The 25,710-nt window shown below is 41.0% G+C and overlaps 1 protein-coding gene across 2 annotated transcripts in view; it reads right to left on the bottom strand.

Annotated features, from left to right (window-relative positions):
- Nucleotides 1-25,710, bottom strand: part of XRCC5 (X-ray repair cross complementing 5) — a 90,371-nt gene that overhangs the window by 17,158 nt on the left and 47,503 nt on the right. For both annotated transcript variants that reach the window (XM_021702788.1, XM_021702789.1), the window contains 2 exons: nucleotides 24,357-24,450; nucleotides 22,583-22,652 (listed from right to left, as the gene is read on the bottom strand). In XM_021702788.1, the coding sequence (XP_021558463.1) occupies nucleotides 22,583-22,652; nucleotides 24,357-24,450 (164 nt within the window). The remainder of the gene's footprint in view (nucleotides 1-22,582; nucleotides 22,653-24,356; nucleotides 24,451-25,710) is intronic.

Here is a 25,710-nt window from a genome sequence, read left to right as displayed (position 1 = left end):
TGGCCCATGATTCTGAATTCTGTCGGTCTATCCAGACTATTTTGCAGTTCACTGACTATCATGAACCATTTAACACCAGCAAATAGCTGTGATGGATGATGCTTTAATATACTGAATATCACAATGGGACGTGGACAAGACTTCCCTTCCAAAGTCTGGTGGCATTTCGTGTTTTCCTGACATTTTTAATAAAAGTAAAATGCAGAAATGGCAGACAAAAATAATATTCTACTTTGGCTTGATGATGCTTTTGAAGCCCCCATCCTCCCCACCCCACATAAAGGAAATGCTGATCATCAGGGTGCTTGTCTCCGCTTCCACATCAATTATAGGGTATGGAATGGCCTGTCAGTCTTCATACTCAGTAAATCACAGTGCCAATTATAATTCACCAAAATGCTTTTCAGAATTAGTCAGAGGCTCAATAATACTCATTAGTAGCTAATATAAAAGATGGCCATTGAAAGAGCCATCCATCTTAGGCAAGGGTCATCATTTATTTCAAGGAGTCTTCAAAATCAAAATGGTCTAAATTTTGAGGTTTTAAATATGGGCATTATATATTAGCCCAGCATCTTACATATATATAGATTGTTGATACACAAAATCAGTCTCAATAATATTTTAGTGTTAACACTAAAAATGCAACCCAGATACAAAAGTTTTATGTGTGGGGAAAATGGCAGAGTTTTTTGTTTAATCTGAAATGTATGTTCTCCCTCTCTAGAGAAAATATTCACTACCACCCAAAATCCCAGAAAATGAATCACCTCTCTTCTTCACAGGGGCCAAAACACCCGGGGCCATGTGCTTGTCAGCTTCTAACTTGACATTTGTTTACTACCTCTGTTCTCTGCAAAGATGTTTCCAACAGAATGAAAGGAAGTCATGTATTGTGGGTTTTTTCCCCTTCATCGGACAGAGCCCAAACAGCAGTAGGTTCGCTCATCTGTCACACATTATATATAAAGGGCTGTAAAACCATCTCAAATGATTTTGCTGAACCCAGGCATCATTCAGGACATTTCCCAATTTAATCCTTCTCACTACCTCAATGCCTCCTATGAACTGTACTTATTGAAGGGGTGCACATTTTACAGAAGTCGGCAGTTAAATTATTTTTAAATGTTAAGAACAGATTTACACAATGACAGTGGCATCTTCATAAAACAAACTTAAAAAGTGATGATATAAATTAAGCACTTAAATAAGTATATGGTCAGGTCAGTAATTAAAGAGAGTAAAATAACAGTATTTATCGGCAAACAAAACTCAAAGCAAGTAGTCCAGTCTGCCACCAATTAAATGCACATGTAAATACAATCACCATTTTAAGCCAGAAACTTACAAGAAACATTTGCCTGATAAGAAAATGAGTCTGTGTTTTAATATAGGCAACTAGAACAGAAACAGATCGCCAACAGGCTTATGGCTCTTTCCTCCAGGATAAAAACTGGTCATCGTGGGTAGAGGCTGTGTATCTACCAGCCAGGGTCCAACCAGAAGAAGAGAAATCACTCTGACAAAGGAAGTGCGATGCAGGCAGCTGTTACACAGGTGCGGAGGGCTGTAAAGCCAACTGAAAATGGTGCTGTAACCCAGAGATTAGAAACAGCAAGAAGCCCTCAGCACCCCTTCGCAGTGCAGGGGAACGGGGAGAAAAGAGAAGAGAGAGGTAGAGCAACTAGAGCTCAGGGGCCTGTCTGGTGGGATCTGAAGCCATGGAGGACTGGAGATGCTGCCTAACAGAGAGGGAGGAAGAAATACTCCGGCTTCTCCCTCCCTCCTTGCCTCCTACCAATTTCCCACCAGGGTCTCCTGTTGGCTGAACCCTGTAGGAAGCCAGCTGTCATGGGAGGCTGCGAAATACAACCTGCAGGGGCTGGCTCTGTCCCGTCCCCACCCTCCACCCAGATCTGGTACACACATGGGAGGGGCGAGGAGTGGGTCTAGGGGCCATTCCACACAGTGTTACTATGAACCCAGAGAGGTGGATGCCCCATTTTATGCACTGGATAGATCCTGGAGACACAAAATTAACAAAGTATTCTTTAAATAATAAAGGAAGATAAGGGGCGCCTGGGTGGCTCAGTCGTTAAGCGTCTGCCTTCGGCTCAGGTCATGATCCCGGGGTCCTGGGATCGAGCCCCACATTGGGCTCCCTGCTCAGTGGGAGGCCTGCTTCTCCCTCTCCCACTCCCCCTGCTTGTGTTCCCTCTTTCGCTGTGTCTCTCTCTATCAAATAAATGGATAAAATCTTTAAAAAAAATAAATAAAAGAAGATAAAATGTACAGGTTTTTTTCTTTCCTTCTTTCTAGTGAGAGAGAATACAATGAAATTCAATAGAAAGTTATTGAAAAGGTTCATAAGCATTTGTTTAAAGCTTTTCCTAGCCAATTTTGTATGTGTGTATATATATAAAAATTATATATAAATTAAATAAATAAATAAATAAATATATGTGTGTGTGTATATATATGTATATATATGACTGAGCCTGGGTGGCTCAGTCGGCCAAGCGTCTGCCTTCGGCTCGGGTCATGATCCCAGGATCCTGGGACTGAGTCCTGTGTTGGGCTCCCTGCTCAGTGGGGAGTCTGCTTCTCCCTCTCCCTCCACCCTCCTGCCCTCGCTCATGCTCTCTTTCTCTCATGCACTCTAATAAATAAAATCTTCAAAAATACATATATTTAAAGCATACTTCTACAAAACCAGAATCACGTAAAAAAAAAAAAAAAGAGAGACATAGATTTCACGTCTACTTGAAACATCTTTAGAGCTACATACATCTCCCTTTCCTTCAGGTCTAATCTTGTGAAACCCAGCGCATGGCGGTCACACACCTGTGTGGACCACGATGACAAACCAGAAGAACCGGAAGTGACTGAACCCTTTCACAGAAGTCAAAGGATCTTCTGAAGATTGAAGTACAAAAAAAGGTATCCTAAATATTTTCTTCTTCATGACAAAAGATATGCTAACTTATTTCTTAAATGTCCTTTCTGCTCCTATTTCCAAAAGAGGCTGGATCTAAGATCCCAGGCAGAATCTGCCCTCAATGTTTGTGCTCCTGGTCTAGCACGTCTGGTATTCCTGGTTTTAGTTTTGTGGTCTTCAACGAAATATTTTTGTTGGGGAGAAAGAAATCACCGGGTGGCAACAAAAGAAACTGAGAATTAGGAAAAAAAGATAAACTTTACAAACCTGAAAATGATGTGCAAATGTCTTATTTTGAAGCAGCTGGACTGTGAAACAGACATAGCTCTGTCCTGCTCTTTGCCTCTGCCCTGATCTTCCCCCTTTTAGAAGCTGTTCTGCGAGACAATTTGCCCCAGAATTCCCCACTGAGCAGACAGAGTTGCCCGCCTCCCTTCTGAGAAGAGAAACAGTCCGTGGTCCTGACACAGAGACCACCATAGCCACAGTACCATGCGTGACCAGTGGCACAAGAAACTGAATGAAGGCATATAAAATGCTGACCACTCAACAATATAGATACAGCCTTGGCCGTTTTATTATTATTATTTTCTTACCAATAACTAAAAAACTCAATTAAAGCCTCACCATTTAAGCTCCACAAGTTCAGTCACAGACCATTTTTTCATGCTTAACGATTTTCTCATTAAATGCAGTAATTTCTTACAAATTGCACTAATAAAAGTAAGTCTTGCTGGGTGTTCTCCCCCCCTTTTAAATGCTGCCTTTTCATTGATGTGTTAAATTAAAACCCCAGGCACAAGGAGCAGAGTAAATGCAAAGTCTTTATTGTCAGAATCCATTCCTGCAGACTCTTGAGATCTCGCTAGTTTTATTTTTGTTTTTATTTGAGCTGTGAGTCCTACTTTATAACCACAGGACGGTCTCTTGGTCTTAGCTCACTCTAGAAAAAAGGTGATAGTGCGAGCTAATGAGAAACTATAAAAATGGCATCCAGCAAGCCCACTAGTGGTAAGCTCATTTTATGTAAGAGAACATTACAACAAATCTTCTTCATTCTGGATGAATAATGGTTCTCATCTTAAATAACTTGAGTGTAAGACCAGGTCTGTTCCTGAGTCAGCTGAAAATTTTAAGTCTCCTGGTCAAAGGGTGGGTTCTATGGCATTCTATGGTCTTTTTATTTTTTATTAACAACATTCAATTTAACCATTAAAGACCCATTGAACATGTCCCACAAAACCTGAAGGTTATCCATGAATATTTACAGATTTACAGGGCATACAGCAGTTTGCTAAAGACCAAAGAACATCCATTTTTTTTGTTTTTTGTTTTTAGTATAACTAATTTCCCCAATTCCAGGAGGGAGTGCACTTAAAGTCCAAAATTGGGACATGATGCTAACATAAGAAAGAAGCTAAAGGAAGACTTTTTCATCAAATGAAGTGACTTCTTTGGCTCCTTTGTGTAACGTATATGCCATATGCTTGGAAGTATGTGTTGGGTGTGGGGCTAGGGAGTAGAGAGAGAGGGTCTCCACAATTTTCTAACTCTAAAACTTGGTGAAGCTTCCTAAAATAAAAGTGCTATACAAGAATTAATAACCTTACCATGTAGACATGATCCCATTCCAGATGGGCAGTAGGAGGGAGGCAGAATGCAAGATGACAGTGTTTGGTACTGTAGCAATTTTACAGTATCTGTCTAGCTTCATAGCAGAGTGGATGTCATCAACCTAATGCAGGAAGTAAGCAGAAGGAACCAAGTAGCCATAGTAACAGTGCAGCCAAGAGGAAACACTCTGGAACAGGAGACCAATCTGGCAATGGGATCCAATTAAAAGTTGGTAATTGAATGGAATTGAAATTCATGTATCAGTTGAAGAGATATAGTGAGTGGTGAGTCAGGCTCCACAGAAAGGAGAAGCAGGCGGCCACTGCTTGAATGTGCTTTTATGGACGATGGGGGCGGGGTGGTGGCACAGTGTCCTACGATACCCTAAGAATCTGAGTCACTCTTTTTTAATTTTATTTTATTATGTTAATCACCATACATTACATCATTAGTTTTTGATGGAATCTGAGTCACTCTTAAAAGGACATATCAAGTACCAGAAAATTTAAAACAACTATGTTTCATGTGGTAAATCTTCCTAAAAATTGATAAATAATGATGCCCTGTATTTATATGGCATCTTTCCTTCAGATCCTTTTTTTTCTTTCATTTTTTCCCTTTTTTGATTTTGTGAAGAAAGTTGTATATTTTAGAGCTCAAAATATTGAGATATTATTTTTCTCCACTTCTTCGATGGGGCTAAGATTTATGAATTGATCCAAAGAACCTGAGAGTTAATTCTGCTGTAATTCAAAAATTCAAATTGTTATTATTCTCAAGCACTGCTCCCTTGAAGTCAACAATGGAAACAAAAAAATTACTTAGTCAGCAGTACTTGGCAAACATAAAAACAGATGGAGGTTATCTGTTCCAGTGATGGTGGACTAACAGCAGCCATCTTGACAATGTATCACACTACAATAAAACTACTACTAGGCGCAGGTATCCCAGGATACACTGGCTCTTAAATCACAAGCACCTCTTTAGAGCGGGATTTGGGGGTGAGAAAAAAGAATGGGCATTCTTTGTGGAAGGAACATCATGAGCAAATATACAGAGGCAGGCAAGCCAATGTTACAAGGGTATTAGCAGGAATAGCGTTTGGTCTGAGTACAGAGTTCATAGAGGGGGCCTGTAGAAGATGGGTCTGCAATGGCAGAGAGGGTTGTGGAAAGCTTTGAAATGGGGGACTAATTTCAAAGACATGGGGAGTGATTAAAAAGGGCTGACCCTTAATCAAATCTGTGCTATAAGAAGCTAAATCTGGGGGCGCCTGCCTGGCTCAGTCAATGGACCGTGGAACTCTTGATCTCAGGGTTTTTAAGTTCGTTGGGTGTAGAGATTAATTAAAAAAAAAAAAAAGGAAAGCTAAATCTGTACCAGCATATGGGATGAACAAGAAGAACTTTGAGGATAATTAATATAGTTTGCTATGACTATCCAATGGTGAAGTAATGAAAGCTTGAATTAGGATACTGGTGTTAGGATGGAAAGGAAGAGACAGATCCAGAAAATGATGGGAAATTAGGAGAGAATTATAAATGGGTACAAAGTGGTCAGAAATGCTCATCAACAGTCAACTCAAGAAGCAAAACAACAACAGCATCAAAAAACCCTTCTTTCTGGGGAAAGTCCTATTAGCACCAGGATATCCTTAGGCTGTTGCATCACTTGGGATACTTTACTTTGGGCTTTCCTGTCCAGCCTTTTAATGGTTCAGGTTATGCAAGGCTAGTCTATGAATTCTTCCCCAAACTGGGCACCCACCTGCATTTGCACCCATACTGCCTTGTGTCCTACTGCCTTGGATGAACTATTTGTGCATCTAAGTGACCCTTTCCACCGGTGCCCTAGACACCACACCTCTCCCCTTCTCAAAGATCTCATCCAGTCTCATGCCTTCAGAGAACATCTCTAGGTGACTTTTCCCAGATTTATATTTAGAACCCAGACCTCTTGCCTGAAGTCCAGACCTGCATAACCAGCTTAGCATGTCTCTGTCCTCTCAGTAAAAACCAATTCCTTCCAGTCGCTCAGGCCAAAAAACAGGAGTCATCCCTGACTCATTTCTTTTTCTCACACCCTACATTCAAATAGTCGGTAAAATCTGCCAATTCTTTTAAAGCATGTCAAGAATCTGACCTCTTCTCACTTTCTCTCACTTGCATTACTACAGTAGCCTTCTAACTCATCTGCCTACTTCAACCTTGCCCATTCTCAACATGGTGGCCAGGGCACTTTGAAAACATAAGTCAATCAGATCAACCTCTACTTAGAATTCCTCAGTGGTTTCCCATTTCACTCAGAGTAGAAGCAGGAGGTCTAGGAGGCCCTATGTGATATGTACCCCAGCTACCCCCCTGATCTCATCTCCTACTTCCTTCCTTCAGTCACAATGGCCTCCCTGATGCTCCTTAATGAGGTCAAATGCTCTGCTTCAGGAGAACATACTGCTCCCTCTGTCTGAAACGTTCTCCCCAGAGATACCCACCAGGTTCTCTCCTCCACCTTCCTCAATTCTCTGTTCAAATGATACCCCAAAAGTGAGCCTTCCTTGATCCTCTATAAAATCATGAGCCCATCTCACCCCAGCACTCACTATCCCATTATCCTGTTTTAATTTTTTCTCTAGTGCTATCATGACTTGAATAACATTCTCTGAAAATTCATGTCCTTTCCAAAACCTCAGAATATGACCTTATGTGGAAATAGGGTCCTTGCCGATATAATCAAATTAAGATGAGGTCATAAGAATAGGCCCTAATCTGACTGGTGTCCTTTTTTTTTTTTTTTTTAAAGATTTTATTTATTTATTTGACAGAGAGAATGAGACAGAGAGCACATGAGAGGGGGGAGGGCCAGAGGGAGAAGCAGACTCCCTGCCGAGCAGGGAGCCCGATGCGGGACTCGATCCAGGGACTCCAGGATCATGACCTGAGCCGAAGGCAGTCGCTTAACCAACTGAGCCACCCAGGCGCCCTGACTGGTGTCCTTTTAAGAAGAGGGAAATTTAGGGCATCTGGGTGACTCAGTCAGTTAAGCGTCTGCCTTTGGCTCAGGACATGATCCTGAGGGAGTCCGGGGATTGAGCCCTGTGTCGGGCTCCCTGCTCAGTGGGGAGTCTGCTTCTCCCTCTCCCTCTGCACCTCTCCCGGCTCATGCTCTCTCTCTCTCTCCCTCCCTCATATAAATAAAATCTTTAAAAAAAAGAGGGAAATCTGGACACATACTGTGAGAGAGCTCCCTGTGAAGAGGAGTAGAGACCAGAGTGGTGTGTCTACAAGCTAAGGACCACCAAGGACTGTCAGCTGTCACCATGAGCTAGGAGAGGGGCATGGAACAGATTCCCCTCAGAGTCCTCATATGGAACCAACCTTCCTGAAACCTCCACTTTGGAATTCTAGTTGCCAGAACTGTGAGGAAATAAACTTCTATAGTTTTAAGCCAGCCCCTCTGTAGTACTTTGTTACAAAACCCTTGGAAACAAACACAAGTCCTTACCACCATTTGACATTTATTTTCTTATTTGTTTACTGTCTGTGTTTCGCTACAGTGACTAGCACATAGTAGGATGCTCCATCATTTGCTAAATGGATGAACGAATGGCCTAAACGTCACTGATTTACTGTGGGAAACAGAACGCCACAACGACCACCGGTGCATGTTCGTTCAGACTCCAAGATCTCTGAGAAAACTCGGATTGCAGGATTAAAAATAACGCGAAAGGATCAGAGTGAAATGCCCTTGGGATGTGTGTGGTCTGTTCTAAAGCACACAACAGAATATGTTTTGTAGATAGGAAGCCAGCTGTAAAGAGCACACTGTGCACTCCCCTCTTTGTTCCTTTATTCTCTTTTAAAGATTCTTATGTGCTTGACTAATCCTGGGTATGTGGAGGAATGTGCCTTACTACGCCCCTGCTGTAAATCATTATAGATCTATATCGCTGTAAAAGGTATATAAGAGGATGGAAAATAAACCTCAGCACCTTGGGCTGTTTGCCTGGGGTCCCCTGTGCCTCGCTATACTGTCGTCTCTTTTTCTCAGTTCCTTCGCCGCCCCAGGTCCCCGACTCTCTGAGGTCGACAATTTACTCCTGCAAAACCTCTAAAGAATGGAAGAGGTCTTCTTGAATTCCTTCAATTTAAACCCACACACTGCATTTTTAGAACTGGTATCACTAAGGGGAATGGATAGTCTAGAACTTTTTTATCACCACCCTTCACGTTAGTTTTACAGAGATGGAGATGGCGAAAATAAAGCTCTATGGAAGGGGGAAATACATAGACAAAGGGAAATGGGCTGTGTAAGAGATGTGTGCAGGCATGTGTGAAGAACATACCACTTCTTTTTTTTTTTAATGGGGACGAGGGGCAGGGGCAGAGGGAGAATCTTAAGCAGGCTCCATACCCAGGGCTCGAGCTCACAGCCCTGAAATCATGACCTCAGCCAAGATCAAGAGTCGGATGCTTAACCAACTGAGTCACCCAGGTGCCCCAAAGATACCATGTCCAATGCTGTCCTATGTGCACATAGTCATCTTTCTGTTGTCACTTACTATGACTTAGCTCCATCCCACTTTGCTGTATGCTCTTTTTTCTTCTCTTAGATCACATTGATTGAGCCCACTGGGAATTGGGGGGGTAATGGGGGAGTATTTTCCAAAATGTATTGTCTATGGCTATAACACCAATTTACCACACCCTAAAATATTAACCATCTTGACTACAACACAGTGTTAACAGGGATTAACAGGGTTACTCCTAAGAGGAGACAGTGAGAAAGCAAGATAAAATGTGAGTTTGGGGAGGGACTGGAAGAGATGGGGACAATGAAGGAGGAGACTTCCTTTTCTTAACTTTTATGTACTACTCTATTATTATTTGATCTTTTTCCAGTGAGCATGCACTTATTTTTTAATGAGGAGAAGTCTAGGGAGCAATAAACAATTGTTTCTATTTCTAGTGAGCCTTAAATGGGTAGACATTTTTCATAGGTTGGCATTTACTGAAGATGAAACTCAGAATACTTCTATTTCATGATCCTTTCATTTCTTTTTTATTTTTTGCACCATCTACTTTTTTCTGTTTATTACTCATATACTTAAAGGGCTGTATTAAAAAGGACCTTCAAATTATTTAAGTTTACCCACTGTGCTCAGGAAAGACTACCAATGTGAACCGGATTTGCTACAGGCAAATCTTATCTCTGGTTTATATATTCAACGCCTCCCTCTCATCCTGTACATTTAAAATTTCAATGTATAAGTCTTGTTGGCTTCATTACAGTCCATCTAAGAGTAATTAGAAATGGGGATAATTACGGTATAATCCAACCTTAATTATTCCATATATTTTCTTCTCAATGTATGAGACAAATAATGAATCAAACAAAATAAACCCATGCTTGAGAAAATGGCACAAAAGAAGAAACAAATGAAAGGAGGGAATAATGAATCTATAAACTTTCCAAATCTATAAGCACTGACCTAAGACTTATGTACTAAAATACCTATTGTCAGGGCACGTGGGTGGCGCAGTCGACTCTTGGTTTTGTCTCAGGTCTTGATCTCAGGGTTGTGAGACTGAGTCCCGTATTGGGCTCTGTGCTCAGCAGGGAGTCAGCTGGAGATTCTCTCCCTCTCTCTCTCTGCCCCTCCCTCCACTAGTGCTTTCTCTTTTTCTCTCTCTCCCTCTCTAATAAATCTTTTTTAAAAAAATACCTATTTATCACTAAATTGTAAATTGACTTTCATTACTTACAACTAATCATCTCTGTGCTCCAACAAGTTCCCGAATCTACACAAATTTTCCTGTACTGGTCATTCACTAAAGTAAATGAATTCTTCTCATGAAGCAGAGGATTATGAAACACAAACATAATCTTGTGATACATGTATCTAAGTTTAAAAAAATTTTTTTAAACTCCAATACCTGAAGACTTTTATTTAAAATACACTCTATTACCTGAATTGACGATGTTTTCTTTACTGGTACTCTGCAGAGATTCACTTGGGTCTCCAGATTTTTGTTTAGCTAGGGTTAGGCAAAAATTATAAAGGTCTCACCAGTCCACAAGGTCTCAAGGGGAATAACTTTCAATACTCAAAACATCATGGAGAATGACTAGACAAAAAATCAACAAGGATATAGATTTGAACAAACTATCATCTAAACTGACCTGACATTTGTAGAACCTTCGACCTAATGACAGCAGAATATACATTATTTTAAAGGGCATATGGAACATTCGTCAGAACAGAGTATAGGCTAAGCCATGAAACAAGTCTCAATATATTTGGAAGAGTTGAAACCATTCAAAATATGTCTTACGACAGAATGAAGATAAAAATCAACAACATCAAGAAATTTGGGAATCTCCAGTATCTGCAAATTAAACACTCTTCTAAATAATCTAAGGGTCAAAGCAGTAATCATGAAAGAAATAAGAAAGCATTTGAACTGAATGACAATAAAAAACACGATGTATCACAATTTATGGTGTGCAGCTAAAGAACTGGTTAGAGGGAAATGTATAGCTTTCAATGCCTACGTTAGAAAAGAAATGAGGTTTCAAATTAATAATCTAAGCTCTACTTTAAGAAACTAGAAAAAGAGGACCAAGTTAAATCCAAAGTGAGAAGAAAGGGAATAATAAAGACAAGAGCAGAAATCAATGAAATAAAGACAAAATAATGGAAAATCAATAAAAGCAGAAATTAGGATCTTTAAAAGATAAGCAAAACCATAAAGCTTTACTTAGATTGACCACGAAGCAGAAATGGAAAATCTGACCAAACCTACAATATGTAAAATAACCAAGTATTAGAAAGCTTCCCACGAAGAACCCTGGCCTAGGATTCACTGGCAAATTCTATCAAATATTTTAAAAAGAAATAATATTATAAAATCTTTAAAAAAAAAAAAAAAAAAAAAGAAAAGAAATAATATTAATCTTGAAGGGGAAGAAAGAATACTTCTCAACTCATTCTATAAGGCCTGTATTTCCCTGATATCGAAGCCAAAGATGCTGCAAGAAAAGAAAACTACAGAAAGGAATCCTTCATGGACATATACACAAAAATCCTAACAAAGTATCAGCAAAATGAATTCAGGAACATAAAGAGAAAGAATTATACATACATATATATATATATATATATATCCACTGGGATTTATCTCTGCATGCAAAGCTGGTTTAACAACTGAAAATCAATGAATATAATAACATAGCATATTAACAGAAGAATCAAACTCACATTATCATTTCTATATAGAAAATGCATCAAAAAAAATGCATCTGCCAAAATTAAACATGCATTTGTAATAAAAACTCTCAACCAACTAGGAATGAAAAAAGAAAATCTTCAAGTCGATAAAGGGAACCTGAGAAAAACCAGAACATCATACTAATGGTAAAAGACTAAGAGCTTTCCCCTTAATCACTCTTATCATTCTATGATTGTTGGATATTCCAGTCAGTACAATCACGAAAAAGAATTTTAAGCTATACAAATTAGAAAAGAAGAAATAAAACTGCCTTTATTTACAGACAATATCATCCTGCATGTAGAAAATTCAGAGTATAGGAGCACCTGGGTGGCTCAGTCAGTTAAGTGTCTGTCTTCAGCTCAGGTCATTATCCCAGGATCCTGGGTTCGAGCCCTGTGTCGGGTTCCCTGCTTAGTGGGGAGTCTGCTTCTCCCTCTCCCTGTGCCACTCCCCCTCCTTGTGCTCTCTCTCTCTCCCTCTCTCTCTCAAATAAAATCTTAAAAAAAATTCTTAAGAAAATTCAGAGTATATAAAAACAATTAGAAGTAATAAACAAGTTTAATAAGTTTGCAGGATATAAGATCAATATACAAAAATCAATATTTCTATATACTGGCAACAAACAATCCAAAAAATAACTTAAAAAAATTCCATCCGTGATAGCATTAAAAAGAATAAAATACTCACAAAAATTTAACAAAAGAAGTGCAGGACTTGAATACTAAAAACAACAAACACTATGGAGAGAAAGTAAATAAAAGCCTAAATAAATGGAAAAATATCCTATGTTCATGGGTTAAAAAATTCAATATTGTTAAGATGGAACTCCTCCCGGGCGCCTGGGTGGCTCAGTTGGTTAAGCGACTGCCTTCGGCTCAGGTCATGATCCTGGGGTCCCGGGATCAAGTCCCACATCGGGTTCCCTGCATAGCGGGGGGGTCTGCTACTCCCTCTGACCCTCTTCCCTCTCCCCTCTCGTGCTCTCTGTCTCTCAATCTCTCTCTCAAATAAATAAAATCTTAAAAAAAAAAAAAAGATGGAACTCCTCCCTTAATTATTCTATATGCTCAATGCAATCCCCATCAACATCCCAGGGGATGTTTTCTATAAATTGAAAAGCTGAATCTAAAATTTATATGGAAATGCAAAGGACCTAGATTAGCCAAAACAATGTTAGGAAAAAACAAAATTGAAGACATATTATAGTATTTCAAAGCTTACTATAAAGCTAAAGTAATTAAAATAATGTATCAATGAAGAACAGACATAGGTCAATGTAAGAGAATTGAAGGGTATAGAAATAAACTCTTACACGTATGATCAGTTGATTTTCAACAAGATACCAAGGCAACTGGATGGGAAAAGGATGTGGTTTTTCCAATAAATGATGCTGGGACAACTGGTTACCCTTTGAAAAACAATGCATCTAGGATACTCACCCTCATAACCATTTACAAAATTACAAAAATTAACTCAATGGATTATAGACCTAAACCTATCAGAAGAAAATCTTTGAGACTTGGCTAGGCAAAGATTTCTTATGTAAGACTGCAAAATGATAATCCATAAAAGAAAAACTGATAATCTAAAAAATCAAAAGAACGTTATACTTCAAAAGACACCACTGAAAAGATAAACCACAGACTGTAGAAAATATATGCAAACCATATATCTGACAAAGGACCTGTATCCAGAATATATACAGAATTCTCCACATCTAGATAAGACAATTAAATTAAGAAATGGGGAAGAGATTCGGATAGACATTTCACCAAAGAAAAATATATGAATGGCCAATAACCATCTGAAAAAAGGTCAGCATCATTAGTATTTAAGGAACTGCAAATTAAAACCACATAGGGATGCCAACACATCGCCATCAGAATAGCTATAATTGAAAAGACCACACAAGTGTCATCAAAGATATGGGGAAAGTGGAACCATCATTCACTGCCAGTGAGATGTTAAACGGTAAAACTGCTTTGAAAGGAGCGTGGCTGCTTCTTAAAAAGTTAAACATAGGGGCGCCTGGGTAGCTCAGTCGGTTAAGCGGCTGCCTTCGGCTCAGGTCATGATCCCAGGGTCCTGGGATCGAGCTCCGCATCAGGCTCCCTGCTCAGTGGGGAGCCTGCTTCTCCCTCTCTCTGCCTGCCTCTCTGCCTACTTGTTCTCTCTATCTCTCTGTCAAATAAATAAATAAAATCTTTGAAAAAAAAAAAAAAGTTAAACATAAACTTCCCAGCAATTCCACTCTCACCCAAGAAAAACAAAAAAATACAAAGACCTATAATTTTCATAGCATTATTTATAATAGCTAAAAAATGGAAACTATCCAAATATACCCATCAATTGGTGAATGGATAAACATAATGTGGCATATCCATAAAACAGAGTATTATTCAGCAATAAGAAGAAATCAATTATTCAGGACGCCTGGGTGGCTCAATCGGTTAAGCCTCTGCCTTTGGCTCAAGTCATAATCCCAGGATCCTGGGATAGAGCCCCACATCAGGCTCCCTGCTCAGCGGAGAGCCTGCTTCTCCCTCTCCCTCTGCCACTGCCCCTGCTTGTGTGCTCTCTCTCTCTCTCAAATAAATAAAATCTTAAAAAAAAAAAAAAGAAATCAATTACTGATACATGCTACAACATAAACAAACTTCAAAAACTTTATGCTAAGTAAAAGAAGCCACATGCAAAAGACTGCATAATGAGTGTTCCATTTACAGAAAAGATAAATCCATAGAAACAGACGTGGTTACTTGGGGTGGTGATAGTTTGAATGGACTACAAATGGTCAGGGGGACCTTTTTTGGGTGAGAGAGAAGTTTTTAACTGGATTACGGTGATGATCATATAACTTTATAAATTTACAAAAGATCACTGAGTTGCACATAGAATTAGCGCAGAGACTTGTGGAGATCTACCACAGACAGAAAGGATGCTTCCACTATGTTTCCACGATAGAATAACTGCTAAAGCTCAGATAGCGAATTTTATCCTCAGTGCCCCAAGGAAACACTACTGGATTCCAAGGACAAGGGAACTATCAAAAAGATCACGCTCATGAGAAATGGCTCCTGACTCCAATGGCCTACAGTGGCTATCTTGAGTGTTTCAGCTGCATCTCATTACCACTAAAAGACACAAAGAGATAAACTACAAGATTTCAGCAGTTTAATCTGACAAAGGAAATGAAAATGGGCGTGTATCAGTCAGCTCAAGCTGTCATAACAAAACACCATGGGCTAAGGAGGCTTCAGCATGAGAAATTTATTTTCTCACAGTTCTGGAGGCTGGTGCTATTATGGTCAGGTTTTGGTGAGGGCTCTCTTCCTGGCTTGCAGTCGTCACCTTCTCACTATATTCTCAGACGGCAGAGAGAAAAGAAAGATAGGAAGAGAAAAGAGAAGAAAAAGCACAAATCTAATGTCTCTTCTTATAAGGTCACCAATCCCATGAGGGCTCCACCCTCATGATCTCATCTGAACCTTATGACCTCAAAAACAAAAAACAAAAAACAGAAAAAAAGGCTGGGACGCCTGGGTGGCTCAGTCAGTTAAGCATCTGCCCTCGGCTCAGGTCATGATCCCAGGGTCCTGGGATCCAGCTCTGCATCAGGCTCCCCGCTCAGCGGGGGAGCCTGCTTCTCCCTCTCCCTCTGCAGCTCCCCCTGCTTGTGCGCTCTCTCTCTCTGTGAAATAAACAAATAAAATCTTTAAAAAAAAAAAAAGTGAAAAAATTGTTTAAAAAAAAAAGTTAACTATTCTCCGCTGTCCAAAGGCATCCATGCTAACAATATTCTCAAGCCCTACTGAAACCGTGCTCCACATCTGAACAAAACTCCCTTCCCTTTTCTAGCCTAAAAAACAAGCATGCCATTTTTAAAAGTTTTATGTAGACGTGCCTAACAGACAGGACTAACTGTATCAAATTATACTTGCCACTTCTTTCTGTGTCAGCATATTTTTTGCCTTGGGCTTGCAATTTGAAAGGGGAGGGCCCAAACACTTTTATTGCATTTAAGTGGGACTCCAAGCTGTTTCTAGGCTCCTCTTAACACATTTCGGCTGATTAGTGACTATTTTAACAAAAGCCTAACATCCTTTCCTAAACATCTTAATTGGTTAAGAGCTTCTGTTGTTTGCCACGAGCAGTCACTTTAAGTCATTGATTAAAGCAGTTTGCACATCAGCACAATCTGAAATCAGTTTTCTTCTTCAACCAGCTGGGCTTAGGAAGCAATCTTGAGGACAGCCCAATTCAAGGAGAACCAAGTGCAATGCCCTGCGTGACGATCATGCACCATGCAAGCAAGAGGCGCAGAATTTATAGGAGGTTGAGGGCAAGAACGGAAGTGTTTAAGTACAACTGCTCTCTGCCTCCTAGATCGCACTCATTAGCACGCAGCGCAAGGGTGAACTCTGACAGCAAGCTGGAGAACATACCCTTCCTGGGAAGCACCCGTCACTAATCCGAGTTCCCAGCAGAGCCGCCTGTGAGCACCTGCCTCGCGCGGCACTGTGGGCCCGGAGCATGATGGCACGCCGACGGGTCACTATGTTAAATGCGGCTTCAGACCAGACTGCTCTTCTGGGTGTTCTGACGCGGGGAAAGTGGTCATGTGAGTTCTACATTTTCAGCCAGAGGGAAAAATACCCTTTCCATGTCTAACATAAAAAGGGGGGAAAAAAAACACCCACTCAGCAGGTTTAAGGCAAGCAACCTCTGCCTGACAGGAGAGAACAAAACGCTGAGAGTGGGAACTCTGCTGTGGCAGAGTGCATCTAGACCCCCTCTAATGCTCTCAGGAAGAAATCTTCGTGCTCACTGGGAACATACCCACAGCAAACAGCCTTTTATTTTTATGCTACCAGTTGGCTCTCTTTCTTAACAGATAGCCAGGCTACATTTTACAAGAATCATACCCTGTAATTAGACATCTTCTGATCCACAGATTGACAGGAACTTGAAAGAATTTAAAAAGCTGAGTAAGAATGGATAGAAGCCTTTTAGGAGAGTTGATGAAAACCAAAAAGACTTTCAAAGTGGTTATGTGTGTATGACGGTCTTTGCTTCCGGTGTCATGTCTTTTTTCTTTCTTCTTTTTGTCTTCATTTGAAGAATCTCATTTTAATTATTTGGTTGACTAGTTTTATTATATTAAAATGTAAACTGCAGGGCAGTGCTGTGCCATTTAATGAAATGTAGGCAACCCATGAAGAAGTTTAAGCCACAAGATCCAGTGTCCTCCACACATTTGCAGTCATCAGTGGAAAGTCAACGACTCCGGGCCTCAGTCCACCCCCAAGAAGATCCATGAGTGAGACACTCGGGGTCACGGCTACATAATTACCATGTCAAATCCTAACACACCCTTGTAGCGGGTCTCCTTTACACTTCCAAAGAAACGGATTGCTGTTTCCAACTAAGACTTCTTGTCATCGATGAATGAGACATAAAATAACCCTGACAGTCAAGTTCTGGGGTTTAATAATTTAAAACCAAACAAGTCAAAAGGGAATCCAGGGAATAAGTGGCATATTGATAAGAAATATGAAGTATGGACTAAGCCTCTAGAATCCATAATCATGTGTTTTCTCTCTCCTGACTAGATGTGTCACTGCTGTTTTGGGAAAGGACTAAGAAAGTGTGTCACACTGCTAAAAAATGACACAACTTTTATAGGGCTGAAGATGTTTACAATTTTAGTTACTGTTTGTATTTACTATCCTTCTTTCAAGACATTCAAGATATCCGACAGAACTTATTTTTCTTAAATTTACCAGCTCTGTGTAAAACAGAAAAAGGCCATATTCTTATCTTCCTACGTTTATCTGGAAAGAGCTATGATAAGTTACATAAGCCATACCCAAGATTACATAAACAGGCCCATTCTCTCTCTCTCTCTCTCTCTCACACACACACACACACACACAGAGGAAATCTCTCCTAAGTCTCAATTCTTGGGGATCCACTCTTCAGGGCTTGCCTCATGGCGGAGAGTCATATAATGCATGTAAGTAAGCTACTGTGCACCTGGGACAGTGTCAACCCATACAGAAATGGAACTGAAAAAAATGTCTATTTGGCTTTGATGAATGATCTAATTTTATCATGAACTGTTACCACGTTCCATCCTGTGTTGGTAAATTTTAAGAAACACTCTTTAAAACTGAAGGAATATTGTTTGATAATCAATGAGAATGAGGTAGATGGGAGAACAAAAGCAAAAAGGCTTGAGGATGAAAAGTGGTCCGAACAAAGTGAGACAAAACAGATTCAAGAAAAAAAAGAAAGGCCTCAGAGCCAGAAAATAAAGTGATCATCATCTAATCAGATGGGTATGTGCACACTCCTGCTCCCTGTACTTAAATCTAATGGTAAACGTCCATACCATTCTTGCTTAGGATGGCTCTTCTTGACAGATTTGTTTTTTAAACCAACCATGCTCCTGTGAACTCAACTGGGTGGAATGGAGCTCCACCACCCTACCCCTATTTGGAAGCCTAATACAGAACCTACAATCTTTCTTTTTTTTTAAGTGACATATTTTTTTAGGATTTTATTTATTTGAGAGCGAGTGAGAGAGCATGAACAAGGGGAGGGGCAGAGGGAGAAGCAGTGATTAGGGAGCCCTATGGGGGGGCTCAATCCCAGGACCCCGGGATCATGACCTGAGCCCAAGGCAGACGCTCAACCGACTAAGCCACCCAGGCACCCCCAGAACTTACAATCTAAGTGGCAAAACAAGGTCCAGAGAACAAAGTTACATTCCATTCTTTCTGACTCAGAAGGTCCTCAGAGAACCTGTTTTTGAGACACCAGGTACATCTAAGCTACTTGACATAATATCTCATACTTAGTGGGAACATCTCAATTCAGACTTATCTTGATCACAGGAATTATTTAGAGGGTTGAAATAATGTGGCTTTTCCTCCTCCTCTAATTTGCTGTCTTTTGACCATTTTAGCATTCTTCCTAAGTAAAAGCAGGGAAGGAGCAAGGATTTTGAAATCCATGGTGTTCCTCCAACAGCTGGTGGAGGAGGGTGTTCACATAAAGGGATAACCCGGATTCAAGGAGTCTCTGAGAACGCTGTGGACTCAGGTTCTTCCAATAACCCACAATTGCAGATAACAGATATCACGGATGAAGGCACTGATGCACTTATGAATACCGTGTGAGAGAAACAAGTCTACTTTCACCACTGAGAAATGATTATTATGCATATGGCTGTGGTCAAGAATTTTTCTCTTGTAAAACTGCAGTGAGAATGGTGGGCTGGGTGGGGAGGGCGAACGAAGGGGATCAGAAAAAGAGGAGCACCTGAGAATCAAAGACAGCTTACAGAAGCATCAGCAGCCAGAAAGAACATGTTCCCGGGGTTCAGTGTCATCTCCTCTATGCCAATAAGCTTTGGACAAGAAATATCCCTCACTGAAAACCAGAAGGTAAGAAAATGCGTAGATGCCTACTGTAGACTGCTAGTGTCAAGGGGACAGGACCGCAAAACTCTAGGTATGACTGTACTATTAAGCCAGATGGAAAGAAATTATACCCATATTTTAGTTTATAATAATAGGTAAACAGGTCAATTTCTAAGGGTAAAACAATCTTACCGTCTATTACTGATCATGCTTTTGGCAACTGAATTTAAAAAGCAGATCTACTGGAGAAAAGAGAAGAGCTTCTCCCTCCTCTGCCCTAGGTACAGATCCCTGGGAGGGACAGAGGAGAGCAATACCAGAAAGGTAGCTTCAAGTTTGGAGGACAATTTTGGGCTTCAGGGAAAGTGAGTCTTCACTCACAAAGGGCCTTAGTAGAGATGCCCATGCAGAACACAGCTAGGAAAAGTAATGAACAAACAAAATTTCTGGAGCTTGAAGCAAGGAAAGGAAGGATAAAAGGGAAGCCAGGTTAGGACCATAAAACAGAACTGGTTGCTCACAGGTGGGCAGTCCCATTTTCCCACAGCCCTGCAGAAAGTCCGCCTTTGTGAGGTCACTGCAGAGCTCTGACTGACCCAGTCCTAGACGGAGGAACAGAGGGAACCCACCATCACACCACTAGCAGCACACCAGGGCTCAGTCACATTCAACATAAAAGGACGGTCTACTCCTCAAAAGTCCTACCTACAGGCACAAGGTTGAAAATACATGACCTTCTTATGTCTGAACAACAACAAACACGTGTAGGAAAGGAGGGCATTAGGAAACAGGAGAAACAGTCGGTTAAGTAGAAAAATCCAGTATTTGAAAAAGACAAGGATTTGAATCCCTGTGTGATTTAGGGAGAAGTTCATCTCTCCTAGTCGTAGTTTTTTGCATAAAATGGGGAGAATGCTACCTACTGTAACTTATATGCCACGTAGGGGTCACCTGCCCTTGTTACTTTCACAAGACTGCTTTGAATCCCCAATTCCATGGCCTGCGGAAACACTGTTTTCTGAAGATGTGAGCAAATTCTTAAGAATTTACTCTCTCATGGGGCCCTTCAGACTCTGGTCTCCTGTGCTCTCAGGTCCTTTCTCTGCTCTGCCTGAAGTAATTCCAGACCCAAAACTCTTTGTCTCTTCACCAGTTTCCCCAGATAGAGCTCTCAAACCAAGGAATCCAGAATTTTATTGACAGTGAATATTGGCAGTTATGAGTTGGGAACACACTGCTGAACACTGTGTCCTTATATAAATTCATTCACTCCCTCTCTTTTCTACTCAGCCCTTCCTTTCCTGAACTAGCTCCCGTTTTTCTACTTCTATGATGTCAGTAGAGTCCCTCTTCTCTGAACCCTGACTGGCTAACCACCAGGCTGGAGACAGGCTCAGCCTCTACCCTAAGCAGTTACCAAAATATTCTCCCAATTAAAAAAAAAATTATTTTTCTCAGAAAATCCTGGCACCAACTGTTAAAAGCTCTACTGTCTTCTCCACTTGCTCACATGACTGCAAGAGTGCTCTGTGGGATAACTGAGACAAAGAATATAATAGCTCAGCACATGCTATTATATACAGAATATGCTAGCACAATGACCTGAACACAGCAGACACTAGTGCCTGCCTTTACATTCGTGACCGTGCCAGATTGAGTCCCTGAAGAGACCACACCTCTACCAGCCAGAAAGACTAGTCACTTCCAAAGGGAGGACCTCTGCCTTTGGCCGAGGTAATCGACAACATATAATCAAAAGCTAAGAAGGCCTCCATCTTTCTTCAAAAACACGGTAATCATGACAGACAACGGCTGGCTGACTTGCCACAGTAATGTCTCTGCATTCTCCCAAACACAGTCATAATATGCAGCCAAGCAGAAAACAGCACAGGTAGGGATGCTATGAAAGCCTCCTTTGATCATCCCCATACATGCAGCAGAGAAATTCTGAAGTACTGTTTCCACCAATCCTTCTGGAAAGCTGTCACTTTAATTTCAGATCTCCTTCATCTACTTAGATGTAGTTTTGTTTTGTGTTAAACTCAAGAGCTTTTCTCCTGTATGGCAATTCTTAAAAGGGCAAAAAGCTCTTTCCCCACCTCAAAACACAAAACATATAGATTATCATAGTAACGAAGCTTGTCTTCCTCCGGAAATTCTCATGGGCTGGCCTTTGGTGTTCCTGCCAGCAGGACTGGTCCAGGAGACCGTATGCTCTGGGGCTCAGGTGGTCACGACTGCCTATGGGCAACAGCACAACAAGCCCAGGCGTTTTGCTAGGATTCTCAGACTCTCAAGAAGTAACCTAGACCTGTGCCAGGCACTGCAGAGGATCAAAGTAGAAACCGTAGGGTTTCCTAGACATTTAGGAGTCATTTCTCCCCCTAAAATGCCAAGAAGTTGGGAGAGAAGTTCTGTGCACACGTTCACATAAACACACGGACAGGCCTGACCCTGGATGGCAATAATGAACACAATGTTCTCATATGCACAAACCTGCAGGATTAGAACTGCCAGCCGCCTCTCCTTAAAGAGTAAACAGGTACTTGAACACAATCAAGCGAATGAATGTTGGTCCCAGACCCTCTGTCCATTCCAGGAAACTTTAAATATTAGCCCAAGCCTAAGTGGAATTCTAGGTTATTAATTCATAAAAAGAAAATGTGAGGATGTAGTCAATTTCAGAAAGATCAAATCTAGGGGCAGCAGGACGGTGTTCTGGGACTTGTGTAAAGAGGCTCAAACCCTTAGGCCTAGAACAAGAATTATGGGTCACTGAAAAGAGGAAGACATGACACAAAACTGTTTTATTCCAGAGGCACCTGGGGGGGGCTCAGTCATTTAAGCATCAGACTCTTGATTTCAGCTCAGGTCATGATCTCAGGGTTGTGGGTTCAAGCCCCGCACTGGGCTCTGTGCTCAGCTCAGGGTCCGTTTGTCCCCCTCCCTCTGCTCCTCCCCCCGCTTTCGTGTGCTCTCGAAAAAATATATTTTTTAAATGTTTTATTCCAAGCTCACTCACAAGACCCCAAAGAACTTCAGTGAAGTGGAACCAAGAGCTCTAAGGTACCGGCCTACAGTTTTCTTAACAAAAAGACCTACAAATTAGCTCTTTTCCTACTTGGGCAGACCTGTGCTGAGTTTACCCTCACGTGCTCAGAGTGTTGCTCTGATGAGCTCACCAGTAACACACAATCACAAAGGTCCACGAGGAAAGAAACCTGCTGTATAAGGATACCAACAAAAGGCTACACTTCTTAATCTAGAGTATAAATCCATTACCCTAATTATCTATCTTCCCTTAAATGCAGAGGCAACAGCATAGCACTCACCTTCCTCAAAGCTGGCTTTCTTCTGCCTCACTAGAAAACGGAAGTTTTCAGCAGGATTCACACTTCCGACCTAGAATGCACACACAGACAATAAACCCGCAGATCACTTCTCTTTTTGGCAGCACCCCAGCAATACGAGACGGCTTAATGTAGTAAGCGTGCTCTTATAAAATAAAACCAAAGACAAAGAGAAGGTCCTTTCTATTCATTTCCATTTCCAGGGTTATGTTAAAAGCAGGCAGATTCCTGTGGCCAAAGAGCTGCCATCTGTACTTTCACTTATCTCTCTTTATGGAAGCGGACTTCTTTCCAGAGAGGTCAGAAGTACTACAACCCAAGTCACCAGTCAGCTCAGCCAGAAGGCCTTATGTGACACAGTGCTGGTACATCCAGACACCCAACAAGTAGGAAGGGGAGGATTCTGCAGTGTGGGGTCCGTTCAGAATATATTTGCCCCACTGCAGATGACATGAGAAATAACTGCCTGATCCTTGGTTTGCTGAACTGCCCTTTTGTGGGGACTGCTGAAGTCTCTCTGGCATTGAAGTTTTGGTAGAACATACAAACATGTCCAGCTGCACATGTCCCCCCCCAAAATAAAAGCAGATATTGTGTAAAGATTTACCACAGTGCTAGGTATGAAAGTTTCAAAGATGAAACTCTGCACACTATATGGCACTTCCTGATCATACATAGGTCTTTAATCTTCCAGTCCCAACCTGGAGGCAGCTGGGTGGCTCAGTTAGTTAAGCATCCAACTCTTGATTTCGGCTCAGGTCATGTTCTCTGGGTTGTGAGATCGAGCCCCGTGTCGGGCTCTGCACTGGACATGGAGCCTGTTTAAGATCCTCTCTCTCCTTCTCTCTCCCTCTCACCCTCCCCACCCCTCCCTCTCTTAAAAAAAAGAAAAAAAAAAATCTTCCAGTCCCAACCTCAACAAGCCCAAAGTATCACTCAGCTCACTGGGGAGAAGACAATGGGCTTCTATTACAGCTGGTAAACTTTGGTAAAAAATGTACTAAAGTTTCCAGGTTGCTCTGGGATAGCAGTCAGAAAAGCTCTCAGAACAAATAAGGTCATGATCTTTTTTCTTTTATTATAAAACACTGAAATAAAAATCCAAATCATTTTCAGATGTTCAGTTTTCCTGAGAGCATTCCTTTTTAAGGTTGGAAAAAAGGCATGCCCCTTCCTAGTGCATTTGGCTAGTAAGGGACAATTTTTAAAATTCACTGATTCAAAATAATGCCACTTAACAGAAAATAATATATTCAAGTTCCAAAACCTTCTCATTAAATAAAGAAGATCTCAAGTGTTAAAGGGTACTTGGTTTGGGAAAATGTTAAACTTGTGAAGCCTGTTCCGAAGTTACATATTAGAAAAGAAATAGAGAAGTCATGCTCTTAAATTTTACAAATTCGGAGACTAAGACTCCTATCATCAACCTCCACTTATCCGATCGTTTTAACTAAACAGAAAGCTGCAAAGTAAAGCCAACCAAAAAATCTCTAACAAAAGTGCTACCTGAGCTATTCCATGCACTGCATATTATACCATGCTCTACGCACATGTGTCAAGGACAGATTTCTGTAGGTAATTCCCTGACAATAAAGGAAGAAGTGTGTGAAGGATGTACATGGTTCATATATTAGAAGCACCAGAGAAAGTGAATTATTAAAGGACTAACAAAAACTGATGCATTTCCGCACTGCCCCCCACCCCAAGTCCCAACCTTCCAGGAAGGCGGGAAGCACCCTGGGAAAGTACTGCTTACACTGGTGACACTTCCTTCAGCCAGGCTGGAGATGCTAAAGCAGGCCTCCCCTTCCTCAGTCTTCAGTTTTTTAGAGGTGGGACCCTCCTCATGGCTGGAAAAGAAATAAACGGATTTTTTCTCTTAGAACAGAATACACAATACAAAAACCAGACTTGGTTGACCCATGAAGTATACGTTTATTTTTCAAGTGTCAAAAATAAACAGCCGCACTTAGTCCTTGCTGACGAAGAGCCTGCCCCACCCCCACCCCCGCAGCCCCAAATTCCCGAAGGCCTGACAGGAGCCACCCTGGCTCTGCCTCACAGCGCCAGAGAAGTCAGCAGCCGCAGCCGCAGCACAGAGCCCCCTCCAAAGATGAAACTGCAAGCAATGGTAAAGGAAACCCGGCATTTCAGGAAGAGACCCATGTACCCCTCAGATACCATCTGCTAGTTTCTGTCTCAGAATTGATAGCTATTAGCTTTCCATGGACATGGATGACCTTTGGGTCTAATACCCCATCTTCTCCATCATATATGTGAGAGCTTTATAAGCTTCTGCTCACAGCTGTCAAAACTTACTAGACAATCCTTAATTAAATATGCAAGACCTTGTTCTTAATAGTGCTTAAACTATAAAAAACCACTTTCAAAAAAAGCCCTTTAATTTGTTCTTTTATAAACCTAATTCTATTTTGGGCAATATGCTAACAGTCCAACAGCATCTCTGTAGTAAGGGAAAGATGATTCCAAGGAACTGTATCAAACATCTTATCTCAAGGAACATGCTGGCTTCAACAGCCTGCCTTAAAGTCAAGGGGAGGACGAAAATTAATTGCAAAGGAGAAGAAAAACAGATCCAAAGACTCTGTCCATAATCTCCCTTAAGCTGCTGAATATAGAGATAGAATTTTTCTCCCAGACAAATAATCTGGGCCAAAGCAGCGGTCAAGAAATGGCTGAATGAGAAGGGAAATTAGTAACCAAGTGTTTTTGTTCAAAAGCCCAACCTTCAGAGAATGAGCCTTGAAGAAGAGGTCATCCTAAAAACAAAGAAAAATGAGGCATAAGCTGGCTTATTCAATGGTATTTCAATAAAGAGTCTCTTACCATGAGATAAAAGGGCTGAAGTAATTATTACAGACTCATAAACATGAATTAAAACTTTTATTACTTGACATCTTTCCATTCAACACTTGCCTTTTTCCCTTTGAGAAGGAAAGAGAAGTAGAAGACAGAAGGACAGAGACAAGGAAACATGAAAAGGGGTGAGTCATCCAGAGCTCTTCAAGTAGAATAAGAAATAACCACACAAAGCCTTGATGGCAGAAACAGAGGAAAAATGCACAAGCCCAAGGGAGCATGAAATTCCA

This window comes from Neomonachus schauinslandi, chromosome 3 (genome assembly GCF_002201575.2).
Source record: "Neomonachus schauinslandi chromosome 3, ASM220157v2, whole genome shotgun sequence".
NCBI lineage: Eukaryota > Metazoa > Chordata > Mammalia > Carnivora > Phocidae > Neomonachus > Neomonachus schauinslandi.
Note: the sequence above shows the minus strand (reverse complement) of the source record. Positions and strands in the feature narration are given on the sequence as shown.